The sequence below is a fragment of the Pteropus vampyrus genome, unplaced genomic scaffold, assembly GCF_000151845.1.
Source record: "Pteropus vampyrus isolate Shadow unplaced genomic scaffold, Pvam_2.0 Scaffold160, whole genome shotgun sequence".
Classification (NCBI taxonomy): Eukaryota; Metazoa; Chordata; class Mammalia; order Chiroptera; family Pteropodidae; genus Pteropus; species Pteropus vampyrus.
In genome coordinates this window covers 3,244,274-3,265,686 of record NW_011888941.1, presented here as the reverse complement: position 1 = coordinate 3,265,686, position 21,413 = coordinate 3,244,274, and the positions used below count along the sequence as shown (strand labels likewise).

Sequence of the window (21,413 nt, the reverse complement as noted above, 5' to 3'; positions counted from 1 at the left end):
CATTATAAAAATCAGAGGAAAAGACAGGAAACAACAAAATGATGCATTCAACGAAAAGGCAAAGGGAGGTTTTCAGTTAGATCTAAGTGTAGCAATACTGTCTTGGCAGTTAGGATATTAGAAATTAACTCCAGATCTACCCTTCACCAAATGCCTTGCACCTTTGTTAAGCAAACTCCAACTTTTCCAAGTCATTAATTTATCTAATATGTTAAATGAAAAAAAGGGCAATTTTATTAGAGGGCAATTCTGTGGTGGCAAGGCACTAACAACGTTAGCCACTGCCACAGAAGAAAAACATTCTTCTTGGAACAATTCTGAAATTTATCCACATTCAAATCTCCTAGAAATAATCTAACTTTAGAACATCAAAATATTTAAAACATCAAATTTCCCCTGATGATGCTGGCACGTATTAGAACGGTTAGCCAAACAAGATTCTGATTGGGACTTAAAGCAGGAGTCGCAAACTTTATAGGATATAACATTCACCTGTGGAGCTTGTTAAAAAGATGGATTCCTGGGTGACATCCCTGAAATTCTCAGCAACGTCTGAATCATAATATTATATTTTGAAACCAACAATCCAAGTGATTATAATACAAGTGGTATTTTCAAGACGAAAAATAGTAGCCTTAGAGAAACTGCACAAAGGTGGGTCAGCCTAGAAGTAGGAACCTGTATGGAGGTAATTGTGTGCTTCATCCCCTTTCTACTTAACCTGTAATAGCTCCTTACACTTATCATTAGCTTGTAAAATTAGCTATCTGCTTTACTGAAGGCAATGAAAAATGACATCTGCCACATTTCCCTAGAACGACTAGCAGAGGACGCAAGTGCATTTACAAAAGGAGGATTTGGAGACCTGGCATGTCTCTTTCCTGACCAGAGAGAGATAAGGCTCTCTCATGGCAGAAGTCAACTATAAATATGTTTTAAAAAGGAAAATTGTCTTAGAAACACCTGCCTCTGAGGAACATTACTATTAGGATCCTAAATACAGCAATTGTCTGCATTCTTATGGCACAGGTCCCCTTAAATTAAAAAGATTAATTACTCACATCTTGATCTGACAGTTTTTCCACTAACATTTCTTCTAGTTCCTCCTTAATCAGCCATCTGCTGCCAATCAGGTCTCTGTTAAAATATCACATATATTCTCTTTTAAATTAACCGTGCAATTAGAGTTATATCACAAAAGATCCCACATGTAGTAGCAATTCTTGATTGGGAAGCAAGTTTCTGTATTATATCACTGTAAAATTTCACCCAAGTAAACTATTTTTCAGACATACTATTTCATTTCCTCAATCTACTTTAGAAAAGATACCCAATCTAGCAAATGTTTTGTTTGAAGAGTTAATACGCCATTGTGAAACTCATTTGGTAGTAAAAGCCACAAGATTTCTTAAAAATGAAAATGTCATTTGTTTTTCATAATTTAGTTCAAAGGAGATGTTATGGACCCCAAGTTAACCTGTCAATGGGGAAAAGTAGTAATAAAGTCCAAACAATGGGCTAGGAAGTATTTACGACTTAAACAAGGTATACTCAAAGACTTGTGACTTCTGCATAAGAAGTCTGTGAATTACTAGGCCAAGATTTAAAACTGGTTGCTCAGGTTGATGTACCTCGCCTGTTATTGTTTGCTAAAAGGAAGCAGAACCTTGAAGTATCTCCCAAAATTAAAGCATGTAAAAGTTAAGTAAATGTGCAGCTATATACAGAAAACTTCTGAGGATATCATACTCAAATACAGTAATGAAATATCATTTAACATATAAATATGGAATGAAATAATAGAGAAATAATAACCTTAATATTTACTTCCTCCCAAACAAAAAAAATCACCTATTATTTTGACCCCTAACTGCAATGATTAATGTTGAAATGTTGAACCAATTTTTAGGCTTAAGGTATGCTTAAAAAACAACTTACTTGGTTTTAGCTTTTTCTGAAAATAGATCTTTTGCCCGCAACTGATTCTGATGTTTTTCTACATCGAGTAGCTTCCCATACGTGTCCTATGGTAAATAAGATATACATGCTGAAATAAGAGGATGGTACACTATTACTTCTACTTTGTATTATCCCTTGAATACTCTCATTTTGAAAGTGACCTCCTCAAATAATCTAGTGTCACAGCAAATAATATTGAGAATGCTTTTTAATAATACTATTTCTCATTCAAACTAATGAAGAGAGTACTTTCAATAAGAATTTAGTATCATACATAAATTGATTTTTAAATTATTCTAAGAAATAACTCCAATGAGCTTGGTAAAAATAAACCAAAGCTTCGAACTATTTATTTTCCTTAGAATTCCACAAACAGGAATGTTTTCTTTAGGGAAAAATCTTAATTTATATAGCAATATGCACTTTTAACTTAGAGAAATGAAAGTTATGGTACTTATAAGTTACTTATCTAATATTAACTATTTACAAAATATTTAAGTCCTTCACTATGTAGTTTGTATCTTAAAAAATTTCCTATTACATTTACTTTTTATCATTTGATTTCTTTTGTTAATTTACTTTCTAAAAGAGTCTGTGAATGTATGTCACTTATTAAATTGTAATGTAAATAGGGGAAATTTTGACATTTTGTTAGAGCGTGGGAATAAAATTTATCAATAAAATACGTTTTCCAGGAAGTGAGTTTTATAACAAGTGGAATAGTGTAACTGTCTCTGAATTTTTTTTATTTAAGCAAACTGAAGTATTTGAAGACTCACATCCAATATGTGCGTATTCATTTATAATTTACACATACTCTACCATACTAATACCTAATGAACAAACAGTCTTTTTAAAAGGATGTTAGAGATGATATAAATGACATTTTTTCTTGCTAATCACACCTTCCAATATCATTAGCTAATGTCGGAAGACACAAGTTGTTACTGATAGAGATGTTCATCCATATCTCAAAGAGTCTTAATTAATCATTTCGAGTTTTGGGGGAGGGGACAATTTCTTATGGGCTCTGATTAGACTGCCATATTATATCATGATGTTGCTAATAAAGAGCTTGTTCTAATAGAAGTGTCCTTTTGCCACTGTCTTTGTATTTACCAGTGCTTGCATTTTATTATCATCTTCATTCTGAAATCCATTTCTCTCATGGGGAAAATAATATTTTTTTAAAAAGGAAAAAAAAAAGATGTAAAGATTGCACCTCTGAGTTTCATACAAATAGGTGAGAAAAGCTGAGGCTATACTCAATGGGCTAAGACTTCACAATCATAAAGATTTGAAAGTTCATTTCTTGTGGCTGGGGAGACTGATAAAAGTGTTTTTTCTTTTGTATTTCAATAAGGGTAGTGCAATCAATAGCTCAGTAGAGATAAAGAGAAGAAGCAGAAAGAAAAAAAAGAAACTATAAAACTGGGGTGAGTTAGAAGCTATAAAACTGGGGTGAGTGACAGATTCTAACAGTGGACCCTAGTATTTCAAACATAGTGAAACAATCTATGTTTAGAATCAGCAATTCTAAAGGTAAGTTCCCAGGACAGCAGCACCAGCACCAAGCCTAAAACTGGTTAGAAATGTAAATTCTCAGGCCCCACATCAGACTTTCTGAGAAGGAACCTCTGGGCTGGGGCCCGGCGATCAATAATAAGGATGCCTCCAAGTGACATGCACTAACATCTGGATCTGTCCACTAGGACTAGAGAGCCTAGCTCAACACGATAGCAAAAGGACAAATTAAGTTAATTCCATTCCAGCATCCATACAAAGGACAACTATCTCTACAACTATATCCAAATTACAAATCCATCAACTGTAGCAGCAGAAGAATGTATCTGACAATTTAAAACAAACGAATGCCCACCATAAAGGAAGCAAGAACTAATGTGAACCATTCACATATAGAACATGTACTCGCTATTCGACTTAATATAAAATTTTATAATTTGCTCCCCCAAGAATTATTATGACTCATTTTACTGTTTGTGGTTAGGGTACTTTTTACTCATTTCTAAAGGCTCAGATAGTGGGTTGTGACCTCAACTGAATAGTATATCAGAAAAATTTCTATGAATCTCTATTTCCAGAAAGCAATTCTTGAGTGCTTTGAACAGGTAAAATAAAGGGAGGGGGGAATCCAAAATGAATCCTCCCCTACTTGTATAAAGTAGACAGACACAGTACAAATAGCATTTCACTGTGCAACCAGCATAGCCCTTCAGCAGTCAGGGCCTCAGCCAGACTGCTACGTTTGGGGACTCTTATAAAAGGATGGTGCCAGTCTCTCAGCTGGTCTGCTCCAGTTGAGATTCTGAGAGTGCGTAAGTCAGGGCTGATGTGTCTTCCAAATCTAGCTAAAAAAAAAAAAAAAACCATGAATCCAAGAGAATACCAACAACAGTAATAAGATACCTTTCTCTGCTTGTAAATGTTTATTTAATTTTCTGGAATAACCAAGGCAACTAAAATATAAATAATTGACCTGTTTCATAGGTAAGTTTCAAGTCAGAGTTAGGCTGCTAAATTCATCATCATTTTCCAGTGACTTCTGAGTAATTTTTAAGTCCATATTTTTGTTAAAAATTTCTTTCACTATGCTCTTACCAGCGTGTGTTATATTTAGTTCCAGGAGAATTTATAAAAGATGCCAGTAGAATAATCAAGAAACAATGTGGAATGAGAAAACCACCCATGAAAAGTACGTGTCAAATTTCAAACATAGTAAATTCTATTCATTTATGACAATGTTTATACTTGATGGCTGTAATCCATCAAATTATATAATGCTCATTAAGCCACCCCATTTACTTCTTTAAATAGGAAAATATATGAAAACTACTTAGCACAGTGCCTGACCCATCAAGAAATGATAGCAGGGGTGAGGAGGTATGGCATTCGAGAGTCGGATAATTGAGAAATAACTTTATTGGTGTGCCATTTCTATTTTTCTTTCTCTTTTGCATAGTAAACCACTCTTGAAATTCTATCTTGGTTAGTTAGAAACAACAGTTCTCTGGAAAGTAGACTCTATAGCTTCAACTCCCTGAAGAGATGTGTACTAATTTACATCAAAAAATCCTTCAGGGTATAAAATATGCCAGGAACTGTCAACATCACAGATTATCACTGGTAGCTTCTGGTATATTGTTAAGTTTCCGCTTAATTTTTAAGGGACACTAGAGAATTAGTATGACCCACCTACATTAAGTTTATATACAGTGTTTAATAGTATAATTTTCAAATATGACAGGAATAACCCAGATGTGAAATGCTGAATCATTAATCACAGCTATGATTAATATTTCATAAAATCAAAGCAAACCTATCCACCCCTCGTGTCATCAGATTTCCATAATGTATGAGTCAAATTTAGAAGGTGCCTAATTTGAAAATACCAGATGCTCAGGTTGCAGAAAAGAAGTGTTTAAACTAAACCCTTCTAAGAGCGTGAGCAGTATTAGCTTTGGTCTAAAAATCTGATTTTAGTTCTTCTAAAATGTTTTGTTTATATTAGTCATGTAGAAATTCCATTTTTAAGAAGAGTAAGCAAATAACATTTCTTGGGAGAGTGATAAAGGAAAAGTCAACTGTATTTTCACAAACAAATACACAATAACGTACTAATAGTAATTATCATCTTATATACTAGTTCAGTAACAGAAAAATGACTTAAAATATATATTTGTCTTGTTAAAAATCAAAGAAAATCAATTTCCTAAATAACAATCTTCTAAATTTTTTTTGGATACTGGCATGTATAAAATCAAATGAAATAAACATAAATATAATTCACTTATCAGGGTTTCTGCTATTTATCTATAGTTCCAAGTGACGCATTTCTACTGGAGACCCTTGCTATCAGTTTGTAAACACACTATGCTATCCAGTTTATACATCATGTAATGCTAGTCGATGTGAGAAAGGAAACAGTCTCGTATGCAGGTCATGTAGAAAAGCACTCCGGGAAAGTTCACACCCAGGAGTAATTACATAAAAGTGCTTGTAATTCAGATATCATATATTTTTACTGCTTAAATGAAAGCGCCACCATACATTATAATAGCAATTATAGCATTATAAAAGAAGTAATCTGATCAAAACAACAGAGGCAATAAGTTGAATCCATTTTTAAAAATTAATTTTCCTAATTGTTACATTTACTCCTATGTGAGGAAAATGTATATTTAAGATACTTCTGGAACAGCAATTTCTACTGCTGAATTAATTACTGAATTAACTCCTGCTGTCAAGGAAAGTCTTAACACAGCATGCAGATATGTCAGCACTAGTCTGTAGCTTATTAAAAATAAGCACTTTACATAGTTGTAAAGGAGTTATTTCACAACAGCTCACTGTGAGAAGGGTCACTATTTTCATTCCATTTTTAAAGATAAGAGCGCTACATCGAGAGTTTTAAACATTTACCACAAGGTTACCAGGAAGACATAAACGAAGTAGCGACCTCTGTGGCTCTAAGTCCCCAGGGCCTGTGCTTCACAGAGGCTGGCACCTTTGCCCAGTGAGGCCGCGGTCTCCTGGGGCTGCTCATCCCGGGGTTCACCAACGTGAACATGGATGGTTCACTGCACATTCACAACAAACTGGAGGATTTCTAAATAAGCCAGGAGCTTCTTTCAAAAGGCAAATGAATCCTGTTTATGCATAAGTTCTCAAAATTAGAATTCCCTGGTTTTCTTTCATATTTAAAATGGTTTTTTTGTTTGTTTGTTTTTTAGTCCAGCACTGTAGTTGAAGTGTATCATGATCTTCTTCTCTAATTTTATACTTTTTTGGGAGGGGGGTAAAAATTTCATCTGTGGCCATGTAATTCCTTCAATTTACAGAAATACTATAATAATACTCCACTGTTTACTGTAAAGCTCGTCCTTAAATATATAAATGAGAATTCTTTAAGATGCTAGATTCCCAGTGGCGGTTTTAGAGATGCCTAACCTTATCTTGAAGATTGGGAGGGGTAAACTTATGTAAAATTTCAAAAAATGCCTAATGTACGTGACAACTTACAGTGTTTTCAACAGTCTGTACAGCCTTTCCCAAGCACTGGTTTCACTGGATTGTTTACAAGGTGCACTGGATAGGAAGGGTTCTGTGACCCAGTGTGTCTGAGCAGCAGTGGGTTAACTCAACAGGTTTCTTTATTGAAGGACTTCACAGCTTTTACGATGCTAATAAGAATCTCCTCATCAGAGTTCCCCAGGAGGTGATAATGTGCAGCATTTCCAAACTTAACATTAGAGGCCCTTCCTTGAAGAGTATTTTATAACCTGTGTTCCTCAGAAAGCCCTTTGGGAAAGGCTGCACTGCAGACACGCCCTGACTTAATGAATCATATTTTATAGACGAGTTCCTACTTCAGAGTGAATAATCATCTCCCATAATGAGTTTTAAATAATTTCCAACTCACTTTTAACGAGTGAATTTAACATTTTTCAGAAACATGTGCATTAACAAAATGAGTAAAACTGAATTAATATTTTTCTTAAGATTAAAGGACTTGCACAAACTCAACCACGACGACCCAGGTCGCCAACGTCTTGCTCACGATACAGTCACTCTCCTCGTCACCACCAGAGTGGCTGGCCCGGACAGGCTCCAGCTGCTGTGGACAGCAGGGACCCCGGCAGGCTGGCAGATCCAAATGGCACACTAATCTGGCCTATTCCTTACCTGTCCCTCACCTAGACCCAGGCTGTTCACAACTCAGTTGTTCAACGGCATTTGCTCTTCAAAAACTCTCCCCTTTCGTTTACACTTTTGCTCAGCTATTTCAGGAAACCTGTTATTCTTTCTCTATTTCTTCATCCCACTCCTGAACCTTAAACTGAAACTCTAAATCATGTCTGAATAGTATACAAGTTCTACTGGTTAAGTGGCTGTTAAGGAAATGGAAAGCCAGCAATTTTTGGTAAAAAAAGACATGGAGCCCCCTTTTCAGTACTCAATGGCCCTTTGAGAAACTCTTTAAGTCTCTCATTTCTTCTTACTTAAGTTACTTTTTACCGCTTAAGAAATTACTTGTTATTACTGTTTTATACTGTTTTCATTACATTTGTACATCATATTCACTGTGATATAAAATAAATGAGTTGTTCTGACTTTCCCAGGAACCTGGAGGCGGGTATCACTGTTGGGAGTTTCAACTGACCTGCTAACAAACCCTTAAACGTACCACATTTGCAGAGTCTGAAATCCTCATGGACCAGTACCTTTTTCTTCAGTTTATACTCCCCTACCATGCTTCATTTTTGAGCAGGAACAATATATTCTTTCTTCCTTCCTGTCCTCATCTTCCCTCAAAAACTTCCCCACTTCTCCACAAAAATTAGATGGACTAATTACAGGCCAATTGGAAAGTGTTCACTACTAAAGCATCATATATTATCCTTAACTGTATGCTGTACTGGGACTATCTTTTATTAATTGCTAAAATGTAATATATAAGCTTAATATGCAAACAATGACCAAATACTAAAAAAAAAAAAAAAAAGATTTGGCATAAAGACAAAATGGCTAATCGACAACAGAAAGGTCTCCTGACAGAACTACGCACATGCTCTAGATCTGTCTTTTGGTCAAAAAGCTTGGCGGATGACTGCCATGCCTCACACAATTATAGGTGGTCAACAAATAGGAAAAACCGAGTCTGGCTCAGTGTCTTTTACCATCATGGGGAAGAAATTATATCAACTAAAACAAATGGTATCAATGATTCATTTCCAAGTATTTTATTTAACATCCACTGTAGTCTTTGGGGTATATTCCCTTTTTGCAGTGAGAAGTAGTGGACTGTCACACAGAGAATGGAACAGCAGCCACCCCCCACCACCAAGGGACAGTGTAACAAAAGACGGAGCTAACATATGAAGCAGTTTTCAAGCTTTATTGTTTTACTTTATATGCAATGCGTGACTTCACTATAAAACCACGTTTGTAAGCCAAACAGTGAGTATTAAGTCACATGCTATTTCAAAGGAACAAACAGAATCTGGGATGATGTTGCTTTGCATCCTCTAGGAAATGAGACTGGCATGACTATAGCTGTATTAATACCATTTGCTGTGCACAATGCTAAAGTGACTGGCATATATTTAGAAAACATTTATCCCTTTTGCCATACATATAATTACTTTAAAACTCCATAGAAGGCATTTTTGAAAATACAAGGTTTTAGTAATTATCTGAATTAAAATGCTCAAATTAAACCAAAATATCTGTAACTCCTTATGTGTAAACTCTTTTGATGAGCAATAAAACAAATGCGAAACCCCACATGGTTTGGGGAGTCAAAACCCCCAGCAAAATAAACTGACCTAAATTACTGAATTTAACTAAAACATTAAAGCCCAAGAACTCTCCTATCTATAACAGAAACTATATTACTCAAAAAGAAAAAATATTTATTAATCAGGTGTAATTTGACTTCAGTTAGATTATGGTAGTGTTTCAACCACTGAGAAACCAACCCATTTCTTGAGTAATACCTTTTAAAACACATAAACAAACTAAAAATAAAGTTAAGCCTCTTCCACAATGTGTAATTTCTTCATTACCATGGAACACAACAAAATATCTTGCCCTTGGGTTGCTCAGTTTCAGCCAAAACAAATGCAAATGGCTTGTCAGATGACAGCTGTCTGATAAGGCTCCCCTACAAGACCTGCATGCTTTACTTTTTTCCGTGAAACTTGGGATGAAAGGCAGAAGGCAGGAAGAGAATTAATGTAGCATACAGTCTAAAGGCAATGCTACAACCGTGATTAAGTAGAAAAGTTAAAAGGCACAGATTTTCCACAGCTTCGCTGCGTGCAACCCATCCGTGTAACAAGTTGACAGGCCTAGCGCGTCAGCTCCATCATCCCCTCCGACAGCTAAAACGCAGCACTGCATCCCTTTTCAGAGAAAATTTGCGTCTGCACCATGAAGCGTTGTACATTATTTCTTAGCACTGCAGGGGGCTCAAGTCCATATGGAACCTTCACAAATATTACCACAGATCAAACCAGCGGCGTTTGCAGGCAGATTTGACATACCTATTTAAATGAACAGCAGGGGTCCTCAGGCAGCCCCGGGCGGTGCGGAGATAACCTCCCTGGAAAGCCTGAACCGCAGCTCCATTACTCAGCAAAGACACACTCTACATTTATCATTCATTTCATTTCTGCCAGGGCAAGAAGCTCATTTGCCCAAGGTCAACAAAAAACGAAAAGGAGGTTTTCTTTTTCTCCCCAAGAAATAAATGTACCTGACAAGTGGGGATTTTGTCCTTTGGGTTTGCGGAGCACAAAGACACACCAGACAGTTCTAAAAAGCAAAGGAAATGTGTGCATGGGATTCAAGCAACGTGAAATCTGACTGTGGGTGGGGGAAGCCCAGGGAATATTTCTATAACTTAAAAAAAAAATTACACAATGAATGTTCTAAGAAGAAAATGGTTTCTGTTGCTTGAAATTTGGCTATTAAACTAGCCATGCTTTTTTTCCTAAAGTAACTCTAGGGAACTCTCAAATCTGCACGCTATCAAACAATTACAGCTCTGAAACAAAAACTTCCCAGTACACACTCCAGTGCAGTTGGAAGTCAGAGTGTAATAAAAACCATTTCTTAGGTCTCTTGGCAGGACCCCAATTCTAGACCCACAGACTTCATTAGCCTACGAAAAGCAAAACTGTTTATGAATAACAAAAAGGAAGATAACTGTTTGACTGTCTCCCAAGGTGAATGCCTTCCGGCCCCTGACAGGGTTTTGTGCGCAGCCCCCTTCCCACCTCACATCTTGCTGGGACTGCACACACATGCGCTTCCTCGGTGTTGAGCATCTATCTCCGTACCACAATCCCAGCCTGTAAGTGAAAGCATTTTAAGGACAAACCATTCTGTTTTAAATTCTATGATGTTTACCTTAAGCAAAAATAAAAATATAAAGACTTTCAACATACTGTCTTACCTCTAGAAGTCTTGATTTTGTCCATTAGGAAACATATTAGGTAAATGCTAAAGCTGAGCAAAATTTCTGGTACAATCAGTTACTTAGCTTACAGTTCATATTATCTATCATAAACGTAATATACTTACATGCATTAATGAGTAATACGATTGTTTGCCAGTATAAAAGAGAAAATGAAATGGACGGCCATCTTCTCCCCACTGGGTCGCTAATAAAAAAAGCCAGAGGAAAACAAATAAACAAAAATAAAAATATATGGAGACCAAATAGTTGTATTTAACTGCAGTTATGAGACATGTTTACAATTCTAACTTTGAAAATAACAAAAAAGCACTAATATTTAGAATTTTAATATTTAGTTTAGCACGTTTAATTGTAAATATTTAGGATATTTAATATCCATTAACATAAAAAATGTTTATATTTGATAAAATATTCCTAAAGATCTCACCATCAGAATTTATATAACGTTTTAAATAAACACATAAAACAAGCAAAATCATCCCATTAGAACAAAAAAATTTAGGTTTGGCTGTAAATACAATGCACTCCCATACTCTTAAAAAGGAAAACAGGAGAGTCAATAATGTAGTTCATTTAGGAAATTACAAACAGGTATAATATAATAAAGAAAAAAATGAAATGGATTTTTCCATGCCACATTATCTGTTTCAACTCCATGGTGACATACCTCTGAGAGTTTAAAACGTCTAAAACAGAAGGGGCCCTAAAAAGGTGTTATATGTCATTCCTTCTGAAATACAGATGGTCATTCACATCTAATAAATACCAAACAAACTGACAAATGGAGTCTCTGTAGTAAATAAACCATATTTGCCCATATTTCTATTGAGTTATTTCTCTGTTAACAATTTGTAGGAACTCCAGTACATTAAAGATTACACTCCTCTGTCCATTTCATAAGTTGTAAACTCTTTTGTCCCAATCTGTCACTTGCTTTTTAATTTTGTAATGAAGAAGTTTAAAATACACATATTTGTAGAAATTGTTACTTCTCCTCTATGGCAATGTTTTTAAACTGTTTCTCATTGTCGTCCCTACTACGAAGCCTTTTGAGACAGTTTTCCCCGCAATTGCCTCCCTCCCGATGAAATTTTCATACCACAGATAACTACTGTACATGTCTGTTCATATGTACTGTAGCCCTCTGGAGGGCTGGAACACTGTAAAGCTGAGATTTCTTTCACCTCCTATGAACCGACTTACGCCCCCTTGCGGGAAGCACCACCTTCATTGAGAAAGCATGCTTTAATACTTTGGGCTTTCTAAAAATTATTTTCCTATATTTTCTTCTGAAATTTTTATTTGTTTTTATGTTCAGAAATTTATTGTATCTGGAATTTATATTTGTGAAACATAAATTCAAGTATTTCGTCCAGCAAAGAGTCGTTACCCATTAGTTTTTAAAATACTACACTCTTTTCTGTTGAAATACTACCTCCTTCTGAGGATAACTGGCATTACACATGGGCCACTTTAAGTGGACACATTTATAATGAAGACTAAAATTTCATAATGGTGAAAAAAAGTCCTGATAGAGAGTTTATCTTGAAGAATAAAACAAGATTCTTATTTGTCTATGGCTTATGGATGAATTAAATACTTCTCCAAAATCATTTTCATAGACGTCGTGAAATCCTGCATATTTTTCAGTATTTACAACTTTACTATGCAATCAATTTTCACTGTATTGTTAAAACAGCCAGACAGTGACCAAAAAAGACAAATATCATGATTGCACGTGAGACTCTACCATAAAGCTTGGAGTGATTTTTGAGTTGTGTCTCATTTCATTTGCGTGGGTGCATACTTGATTTCATATGTATGTTTGTATATGCATATATATATATTACATATATATACACTTGATTTCATTCAAACAAAGATGTCACAGATTTTTAGATGCCCCATCATGTATCTTATACAAAGACAGAAAAAAAGATGGCATACTTCACAGTTCACATTAATTGTAAAATGAATCCTGTTGCCAAAATTGTTAAAATTTGAAATACTAAGTCTTAGGACTCACAAATATGGCATAAACAAACAAATGGTGACAGTGAATACGCTAATCAGTTGTCTATTTGCACCAAACGCCATTTAATTAAAATCAGCTTTTTGCTGCATTTTAATACTTGATAGTATCAAAATTTCCTTCATTATTATTTATTTTTAAAAATTTCTCACTGCTTCTTGCACATTTACTTTTTAAAATAAACTTTACAAATTTCTCTCAAAAGTCCTACGAGGACTTTGAGTGAAATTTATTAAAAAATTTGAAGGTACTTGCTTTGCAATATTATCCTTCCTTACAGGAATATGAAATCATTTTTCAGCTATTTAGATTTTCACTTATGACCTAAAAGTTTTATAATTTTCATATAAACCTCTTATCTATGTTTCTAAGTTTTATTTGCATTTGTTTTTGTTGCTCTTGATAATGCTCCTCAGTTATCTATACTTTCTATAACATTGATTATACAACACACTCTTCTATGATTTTTTAAATACTTCATATTTTAGTTTTAGGTTCGAAGCAAAATTGAGAGGAAGATGCAGAGATTTCTCATATACCCCCGCCCCCACATGTACACACATAGCCACCTCCATTATCAACATCCTTCACCAAAGTGGTACATTTCTTAATAATGGATGAACCTACACTGACACATCACGATCACCCAAAGTCTATAGAGTATATTAGGGTTCACTCTTGGTGTTATACATTTTATGAGTTTGGACAAATTTATAATGACATGTATCCACCACAACAATATCAAACAGAGTAGTTCTGATACCCTAAAAATCCTCCGTGCACTTCCTATTCATTACTTCCTTATCCCTAACCCCTGGTGACCAGGGACCTTTTCGCTGTCTCCATAGTTTTGCCTTTTCCAGAACGTCATATAGTCAGAATCATATATGCAACCTTTTCAGATCTGTTTCCTTCACTTAGTGAGTGATATGCATTTAAGGTTCCTCCAGGTCTTTTCATGGCTTCATAGCTCATTTCTTTTTAGTTCCGAACAATATTTCATTGTCTCGATGTACTGGTTTAATTACCAACTAAAGAATATCTTCCAAGTTTTGACAATTATGAGTAAAGCTGCTACTAACACCTGTGTGCAGGTTTCTATGTAGACATAAGTTTTCAATTCCTCTGGATAAATATGAAGGAGCGCAATGGTTGAATCATATAATAAAAGTATATTTAGTTTTGTAAAAACTGCCGAACTATCTTCCAAAGTGGCCACACAATTTTGCATTCCCAACAGCAATGAATTCCCGTTGTTCCACAACCTTGCCAGAATTTGGTGGTGTCAGTGTTCTGGAGTTTGGCCATTCTAATAGGTGAGCAGTAGTCTCTCACTGTTGCTTTAATTTGGACTTCTCTGAGGTGGAGCATCTTTTCATCTGCTTGCCATCTGTGTATCTTCTCTGGTGACGTGTCTGTTAAGGTCTTTGGCCCATTTTTAAACCAAGTTGTTTTCCAATTGTTGAATTTTAAGAGTTCTTTGTATATTTTGGATAAAAGTCTTTTTCTAAATAATTTCTACCATTCTTTGGCTTTCTTTGGTTCTCTTGACAGTAGTTTTTGCAGAGCAGAAAATTTTAATTTTAATGAAATTAGCTTATCAATTCTTTCTTTCATGGATCATGCCTCTGGTTATATCTAAAAAGCCATGGCTAAACCTAAGGTTATTAATTATTCATTCAATTTCTTTAAAAGATATAGGCCTAATCAAATCATCTACTTAATCTCGTGTAATTTTGGCAGATTGTGTCTTTCAAGGAACTGGTCCAATTCATCAAGGTTATCAAATTTGTAGGCACAGAGTTATTCATAGTATTTCTTAATTATCCTTTTAATGTCCATGGGATCTGTTGCAGTGTCTCCTATTTCATTTCTGATATTAGTAATTTATGTACTCTCCTCTTTTTTAGTTAGCCTGGCTATAGGCTTATTAATTATATTGACCTTTTCAAAAGAACCAGCTTTTGGTTTTGCTGATTTTCTCCACTGATTTCCAGTTTTCAATTTCATTAATCTCTGCTCTAATTTTTATTATTTCTGTTCTGCTTACCTTGGGTTTAATCTGCTCTTCTTTTTCTACTTTCCTAAGACAGAAGCTTAGATGATTGGTTTTAGATCTTCTCTTTAATGTATGCATTCAATGTTATAAATTTTCCTCTAAGCAGTGCTGTTGCTTAGTCTTCTTAAAAAGAATAAATATTAGAATTCCCCCACCAGAGGCAAGGTTAGAGTTTATTGTTCTGGACTCCTTTGGTGCATTTACATATGTATACCTACTGAAGTATAGAAGATTGTTTGCATGTTAAAAAACACAAATGGTTTTAACTTGTTTTATACTACATACTTGCTGTAGACTGAATGTTTGTTTCCCCCCTTTCAAAAAATTCATATGAACCTAATTCTCACAATATGTTGGTATTTAGATTTGGGACCTTTGAGAGGTAATTAAGGCTATTTCCTAATGAATAGGCTTAATGCCCTCATAAGAGGAACTCCAGAGAGATCCCTGATCCCTTCCACTATGTAAGAACGCAGGGGAAGACAGCTGTCTATGAACCAGGAAGCAGGCTCTCACCAGACACCAAACACCAAAGTAAGGAAAAGCGAGGAAATAATAAAGATCAGAGTGGAAATAAAGAAAATAGAGACAAAAAAACAAAAACAAAAAAACCCCAAAACACTTAAAAAGAACATGAAACTAAGAGCTGGTTCTTTGAAAGGATTAATAAAATTGACAAACAATACTCATAAAGAAGAGGGAGAGCCCAAATAAATAAAACCAGAAATGAAAGAGGAGATTACAACTGACTCCACAGAAATACAAAAGATCTTTAAAGAATACTAAGAACAATTACATGCTCACAAATTGGACAATCTAGAAGAAATGGGTAAATTTCTAGAAACACACAACCTTCCAAGAGTAAACCAGGAAGAAACAAAAAGTCTGAACAGATTGATTACTAGCAATGAAATTGAAGCACTAATTGAAAAACTTCCAACCAACAAAAGCCCAGGAACGGACGGCTTCACAGGTGAATTCTATGAAACATTTAAAGAAAAATTAATATCTATTCTTTCCAATCTTTTCCAAAAAATTAGAGAGGAAGGAATGCTTCTGAATTTATTCTACGAGGCCAGCATTATCCTGATACCAAAATCAGACAAAGATAATACAGAAAAAGAGAATTATAGGCCAATATCCCTGGTGAACACAGATGTAAAAATTCTCAACAAAATACTGAAAACTGAATTCAACAATATATTAAAAAGATTATACACCATGATCAAGTGGGATTTATATCACGGATGCAAGGATGGTTCAATATCCACAAAACAATTAATGTGACAAAACCAAGAATAAAAATCATATGATCATCTCAATAGGTGCAGAAAAGGCGTCTGACAAAATTCAATATTCATTAATGATAAAAACTCTCAACAAAGTGGATATAGCAAGAACTTACCTCAAAATAATAAAAGTCATATATGAGAAGCCAAGTTAATATACTCAATGATAAAAAGCTGAATGCTTTTCTTATAAGATCAGAAAGAAGACAAGGATGCTCATTCTTACCACTATTGTTCAATATAGTATTGGAAGCTCTAGCCACAGCAATCATACAAGAAATAAAAGTCATCCAAGTAAAACGTCCATTATTTGCAGACAACATGATATTATATATAGAGAACCCTAAAGATTCCACCAAAAAACTATTAGAATAAATGAATTTAGTAAAGTAGCAAGATGCAAATTAATATATAGAAATCCATCATGTTTCTATATCCTAATAACGAATGATCAAAAGGAGAAATTAAGAAAATAATCCCATTTACAATTATATCAAAAAGAACAAAACACCTAGGAATAAATTTAACCAAGGAGGTGAAAGACCTGTACTCTGAAAACTATAAGTCACTGAAGAAAGAAACTGAAGAGGACAAAAATGAATAGAAAGATATATTGTGCTCTTGGATTGAACAATTATCATTAAAATGATCATATTATTCAAAGCAATCTATAGAGTCAATGCAATCCCTATCAAAATGCCTATGGCATTCTTTTCAGAACTAAAACAATAATCCTAAAGTTTATACAGAGTCACAAAAGACCATGAATATCTAAAGCAATCTGGAGAAGAAAGAACAATGTTGAAGGTATCATGCTCCCTGATATCAAACTATTCTAAAAAGCTATAATAATCAAAACAGTATGGTACTGGCACAAAAACAGAAACACAGATCAATGGAACAGAACAGAGAGTCCAGAAATAAACTCTTGCTTATATGATCAACTAATCTATGACAAGAGGCAAGAATATGCAATGGAGAAATAACAGTCTCTTCAAAAAGTGGTGTAGGGAAAATTGGACAGATCATGTAAAAAAAAAAAAAAGGAAACTGGAACACTCTTATACCGTATACAGAAAGAAACTCAAAATGTATTAAAGACTTAAATGCAAGACCTGAAAACATAAAAGTCCTAGAAGAAAACAGAGTATTAAATTATTTGACATCAGCCTTAGTAATACCTTTTTGAATATGTCTCTTTGGGCAAGGGGAAAAAAAGCAAAAATAAACAAACGTACTTTATCAAACTAAAAATCTTCTGCACAGCAAAGGAAACTATCAACAAAATGAAAATACAAACTAGTGAAAGGGAGAATATATTTGTAAATGATATATCCAATAAAGGGTTGATATAAAAAATATATAAGAAACTCATATAACTCAGTAACAAAAAAATAAACAATTTGGTCAAAAAATGGACAGAGGATGTGAAGAGGTATTTCTCCAAAGAAGATATGATGCTCAACATCATTAATCATCAGAGAAATGAGATACCACCTTATACCAGTCAGAAGGGCTATTATCAACAAATAACAAACACTGGCGAGGATGTGGAGAATGTCGGTGGGAACGCACATGGGTGCAGCCACTATGGAAAACAGTATGGAGATTCTTTAAAAAACTGAAAAATAGATCTATCATAAGCCCCTGTAATACTTCTGGGTATTTATCTGAAGAAATTGAAAACACTAATTTGAAATGATGTATGAACCCCTACGTTCGTTACAGAATTATTTATAATAGCCAAGATATGGAAGCAACCTAGGTAGCCATCGATGGATGGATAAAGATGTGTACCTATATACAATAGAATATTATTCAATAATAAAAAAGAACCAAATCTTGCCATTTGGACCTAGAGGGTATTATGCTAGGTGAAATAAGATGGAGAAAGACAAATACCATATGATTTCACTTATATGTGTAGCTTTTTAAATTAAAACTAGTGAACAAATAAAACAAAAACAGACTCATAGAAACAAATAACAAACTGATGGTTGCCAGAGGGGTGGAGAGATGGAGGGATGAGTGAAAAACGTAAAGGGGAAAACTGTTAATAATATTGTGATAACTTCGCACAATGACAGATGGTTACTAGACCTAGTGTAGTGAGCACATCGTAAGAAAGTGTGGGATCACTTGTATACCTGAAACTAATATAATGTTGTATGCCAACTATACTTTAATAAAAAAATTTTTAAATAGATTAATATTGTCCTCTTATGTTTTCCCTCTTTTCTTTGACCAGACTTGCCAAAATCTGATTAATTTCATTGGCATTTTCAAAGAACTAGCTAGTTTTATTTATCCAACCATTTCTTTTAAATTTCTTCACTTTGTTCATCAACTTACTTCTTTTTTCCGTCTCTTTAACTAAATACTTAGTTCGTTTATTTCTAGTCTTTCTTAACGTCTAATAATCATATTTGCCTCTGAATTACAAACTGTCCACATCCCAGTATGGTTTGATAGGAACTGTGCTCATTGTCGTCATATATTTCTAAACAGTCTGTAATTTCAATTTTGATTTCCTCTTTAATGATTCTATTGATTTTTAAGTCATAAAAATTGAATCTATATAATATCTACCCTTTTGGAATTTGTTAGGTTTTCTCTATAACCTATTACATCATAATTCTATTAATATTCCATTGGCATCTGCATAGCAAATGTATTCCTTGCACTTGTATCTATAAAATCATGCTATGCTATTCAAATTCTTTAGAGCCTTAGTTAACAGCTTTTGCTTTAAACATTTCAATGCTAAATGCTTGGTACAATAAGGTTCATGGTCGTCAGATCCATGAACCTTTGGTTTTATCTATATAAACTAACATTCTTGTCTCATTGAACCATTTTCTAATCTCTCTGAATTCCATTTTGTCTAGTATTACGTATTACTCCTTGCTTCTGTCATCAATCAGTATATACCTTTGTTCTTCTCAATATTTTTATCACTTGCTTTAAACAGTAAAGCAGGATTTTTATATTAACTCAATCTGGAAGCTTTCATCTTTTAATAAGGGAAGCAGCAGCACATTACAGGTGTCATAATCTATTCAAATATAAAATTCACTCACATCTTTTAACATAAAAACCAGTTTGACCTATATTTACAACGTATAGCAAAATTGGTAGGTAGGTAGGTAGGTGGGTGGCAAAAAATATGTTGCTGATTATAAAGGAGTATTGTTTAAACATGGTTAAATATAGTTAACTGCAATGTAAGAAAATCCTACCAACAGTGACGTATTTCTAAAATAACACATGGGCATTTTGCAGGAATGTACAGAAGTTTCAGTTGTTAAGCCCAGCTGACAGTAATAATAAACTTCTAATGCTGAAAAGCTGGTAAAATTTGACAGAAAGAACCAGTCTTAGAGGGGCAGATATATAAAAAGAGATGCAATTAGTAGAGATATGTAAAACAGAGAGGAAGAGAGAGAAGTGAGGAGCCTGAGACGTTGAAAAACAGAGGAGCCACCTAAAAAATCACTATCGCTGTTTATCACAGTGTATTTATTTCTATAATTACATAAACTAAATATTATAAAAACAGATGAAATAGGAGTGAAAACAGAAAAGACAGCTGTTGCTTCTATGAAAACTAAGTTGGCTGCTTTAGACTCAAAGGCAAGTCACTAAAAAAAGTTTGTTGAACTTCAGTGTGGTAAGGGGAAAAATCTGTAGAAATATAGAAATACTCTGCACTCAGATTTGTTAGGAAGTTCAAGTTCTTTGTTCCACTGTAAAGAATCAAAACTAAAAATCTTTGATGATGTATCAGTGGCAGGGTTATGCAAAAGAAATGAGGAAGAAATACATACTCAAAGAAAAAAAAAACCTCTAGGGTTATGGCAAAAGATTGATAAGTAAATATAAATTTATATGTTTAGTGTTTTTGAGAAATAATTTCCTGCTTTAAAACTTTTTAAATGAATTGACAACTACCATCCACTCACAATGAATAAGAGGTTCCTAATGTAAACTAGAAAATAGTAAATATATTACTTCCTGGCAACCTTAAGTCTTATTGTATGTTTTCTTCAAGATTTTATCTTACAGATTTAAAAGATAAAGAGAAAATCTTAAGAGAAGCCAGAGAAAACAGTGGAGGGAGATAGTGGGGGACAGGTAAGAATGATAGTTAATTGCTCATCAGAAACAATGCGAGAAAGACAATGGAATCACATCAATAAAGACCAAAAAATGGGGGGATCTATATTCAGTGAAAATATGAAGAAAAATTTTTAATTTTGATGTAAAAAAAACGCCACTGAATTAGTTTTCAGATCTGTACCAAACATCTTCATCAAAAAGCATATTAGAATGCAAATAAATTAATGTGACATTATAGGCATACACTCTAATCTGATCTAATTTTAATATTACTTAATTAAGAAGAAATCGGTTACAAACCCCCATCATTCGTTATTAGTTATAAACTATTTCTGACCAATGATGTGACTCTGCCAGGACATGAGAGTGCGTCGCCGTAATACATGAGTGGGTGCTGATGTGCAGCAAAACACTGTAGTAAAAAAGAACTGTTTGTTTAATTCTTGAGCAAACTTACCTCTTTGTTTTGGAAAAATATGTTCAGGATGCTGTAAAATAAATTAAAAGTGCATCAGATAATTATTGTAACATATAAACCTAAGTTAAATTTTTTAAAATATTAAGGTAATTACCTTCATTATTGGCCTGGCTCGCTTCTCAAACAAACCACTGGGAAAAAGGTAAGCAATAGCTCTCTGAAAATATACATAAAGGTTCATTAACAATTGTTATAAAAACCAGTTAATGTCACGACTAATAGTTATTGAGTGCTTACTATGTGCCAGACACCGAACTAAGAGTTTCAATACATTATTTCATTTCAAAACATTTTAAATGAAAGCATAAATTACTGCATACATAATCCTCCAAAAGAAAAAAAATCTGTAACTACAGTAGTGTCCCCTTATCCAAAGGAGATAGTTCCAAGATCCGCAGGGATGCCCAAAACCATGGATAACACCAAACCCTGTATATTCTGTGTTTCTTCCAACACATACACAACTATGGTAA

General features: G+C 34.2%; 1 protein-coding gene across 4 annotated transcripts in view; it reads right to left on the bottom strand.

Annotated features, from left to right (window-relative positions):
- The window catches only part of MRPS9 (mitochondrial ribosomal protein S9), a 57,521-nt gene that overhangs the window by 8,765 nt on the left and 27,343 nt on the right, over positions 1-21,413 (bottom strand). For all 4 annotated transcript variants that reach the window (XM_023536591.1, XM_023536592.1, XM_011370134.2 and 1 more), the window contains exons 3-7: positions 21,035-21,097; positions 20,920-20,950; positions 11,068-11,147; positions 1,939-2,024; positions 1,062-1,137 (exon numbers count right to left, since the gene is read on the bottom strand). In XM_023536591.1, coding sequence (XP_023392359.1) covers positions 1,062-1,137; positions 1,939-2,024; positions 11,068-11,147; positions 20,920-20,950; positions 21,035-21,097 — 336 coding nt within the window. The remainder of the gene's footprint in view (positions 1-1,061; positions 1,138-1,938; positions 2,025-11,067; positions 11,148-20,919; positions 20,951-21,034; positions 21,098-21,413) is intronic.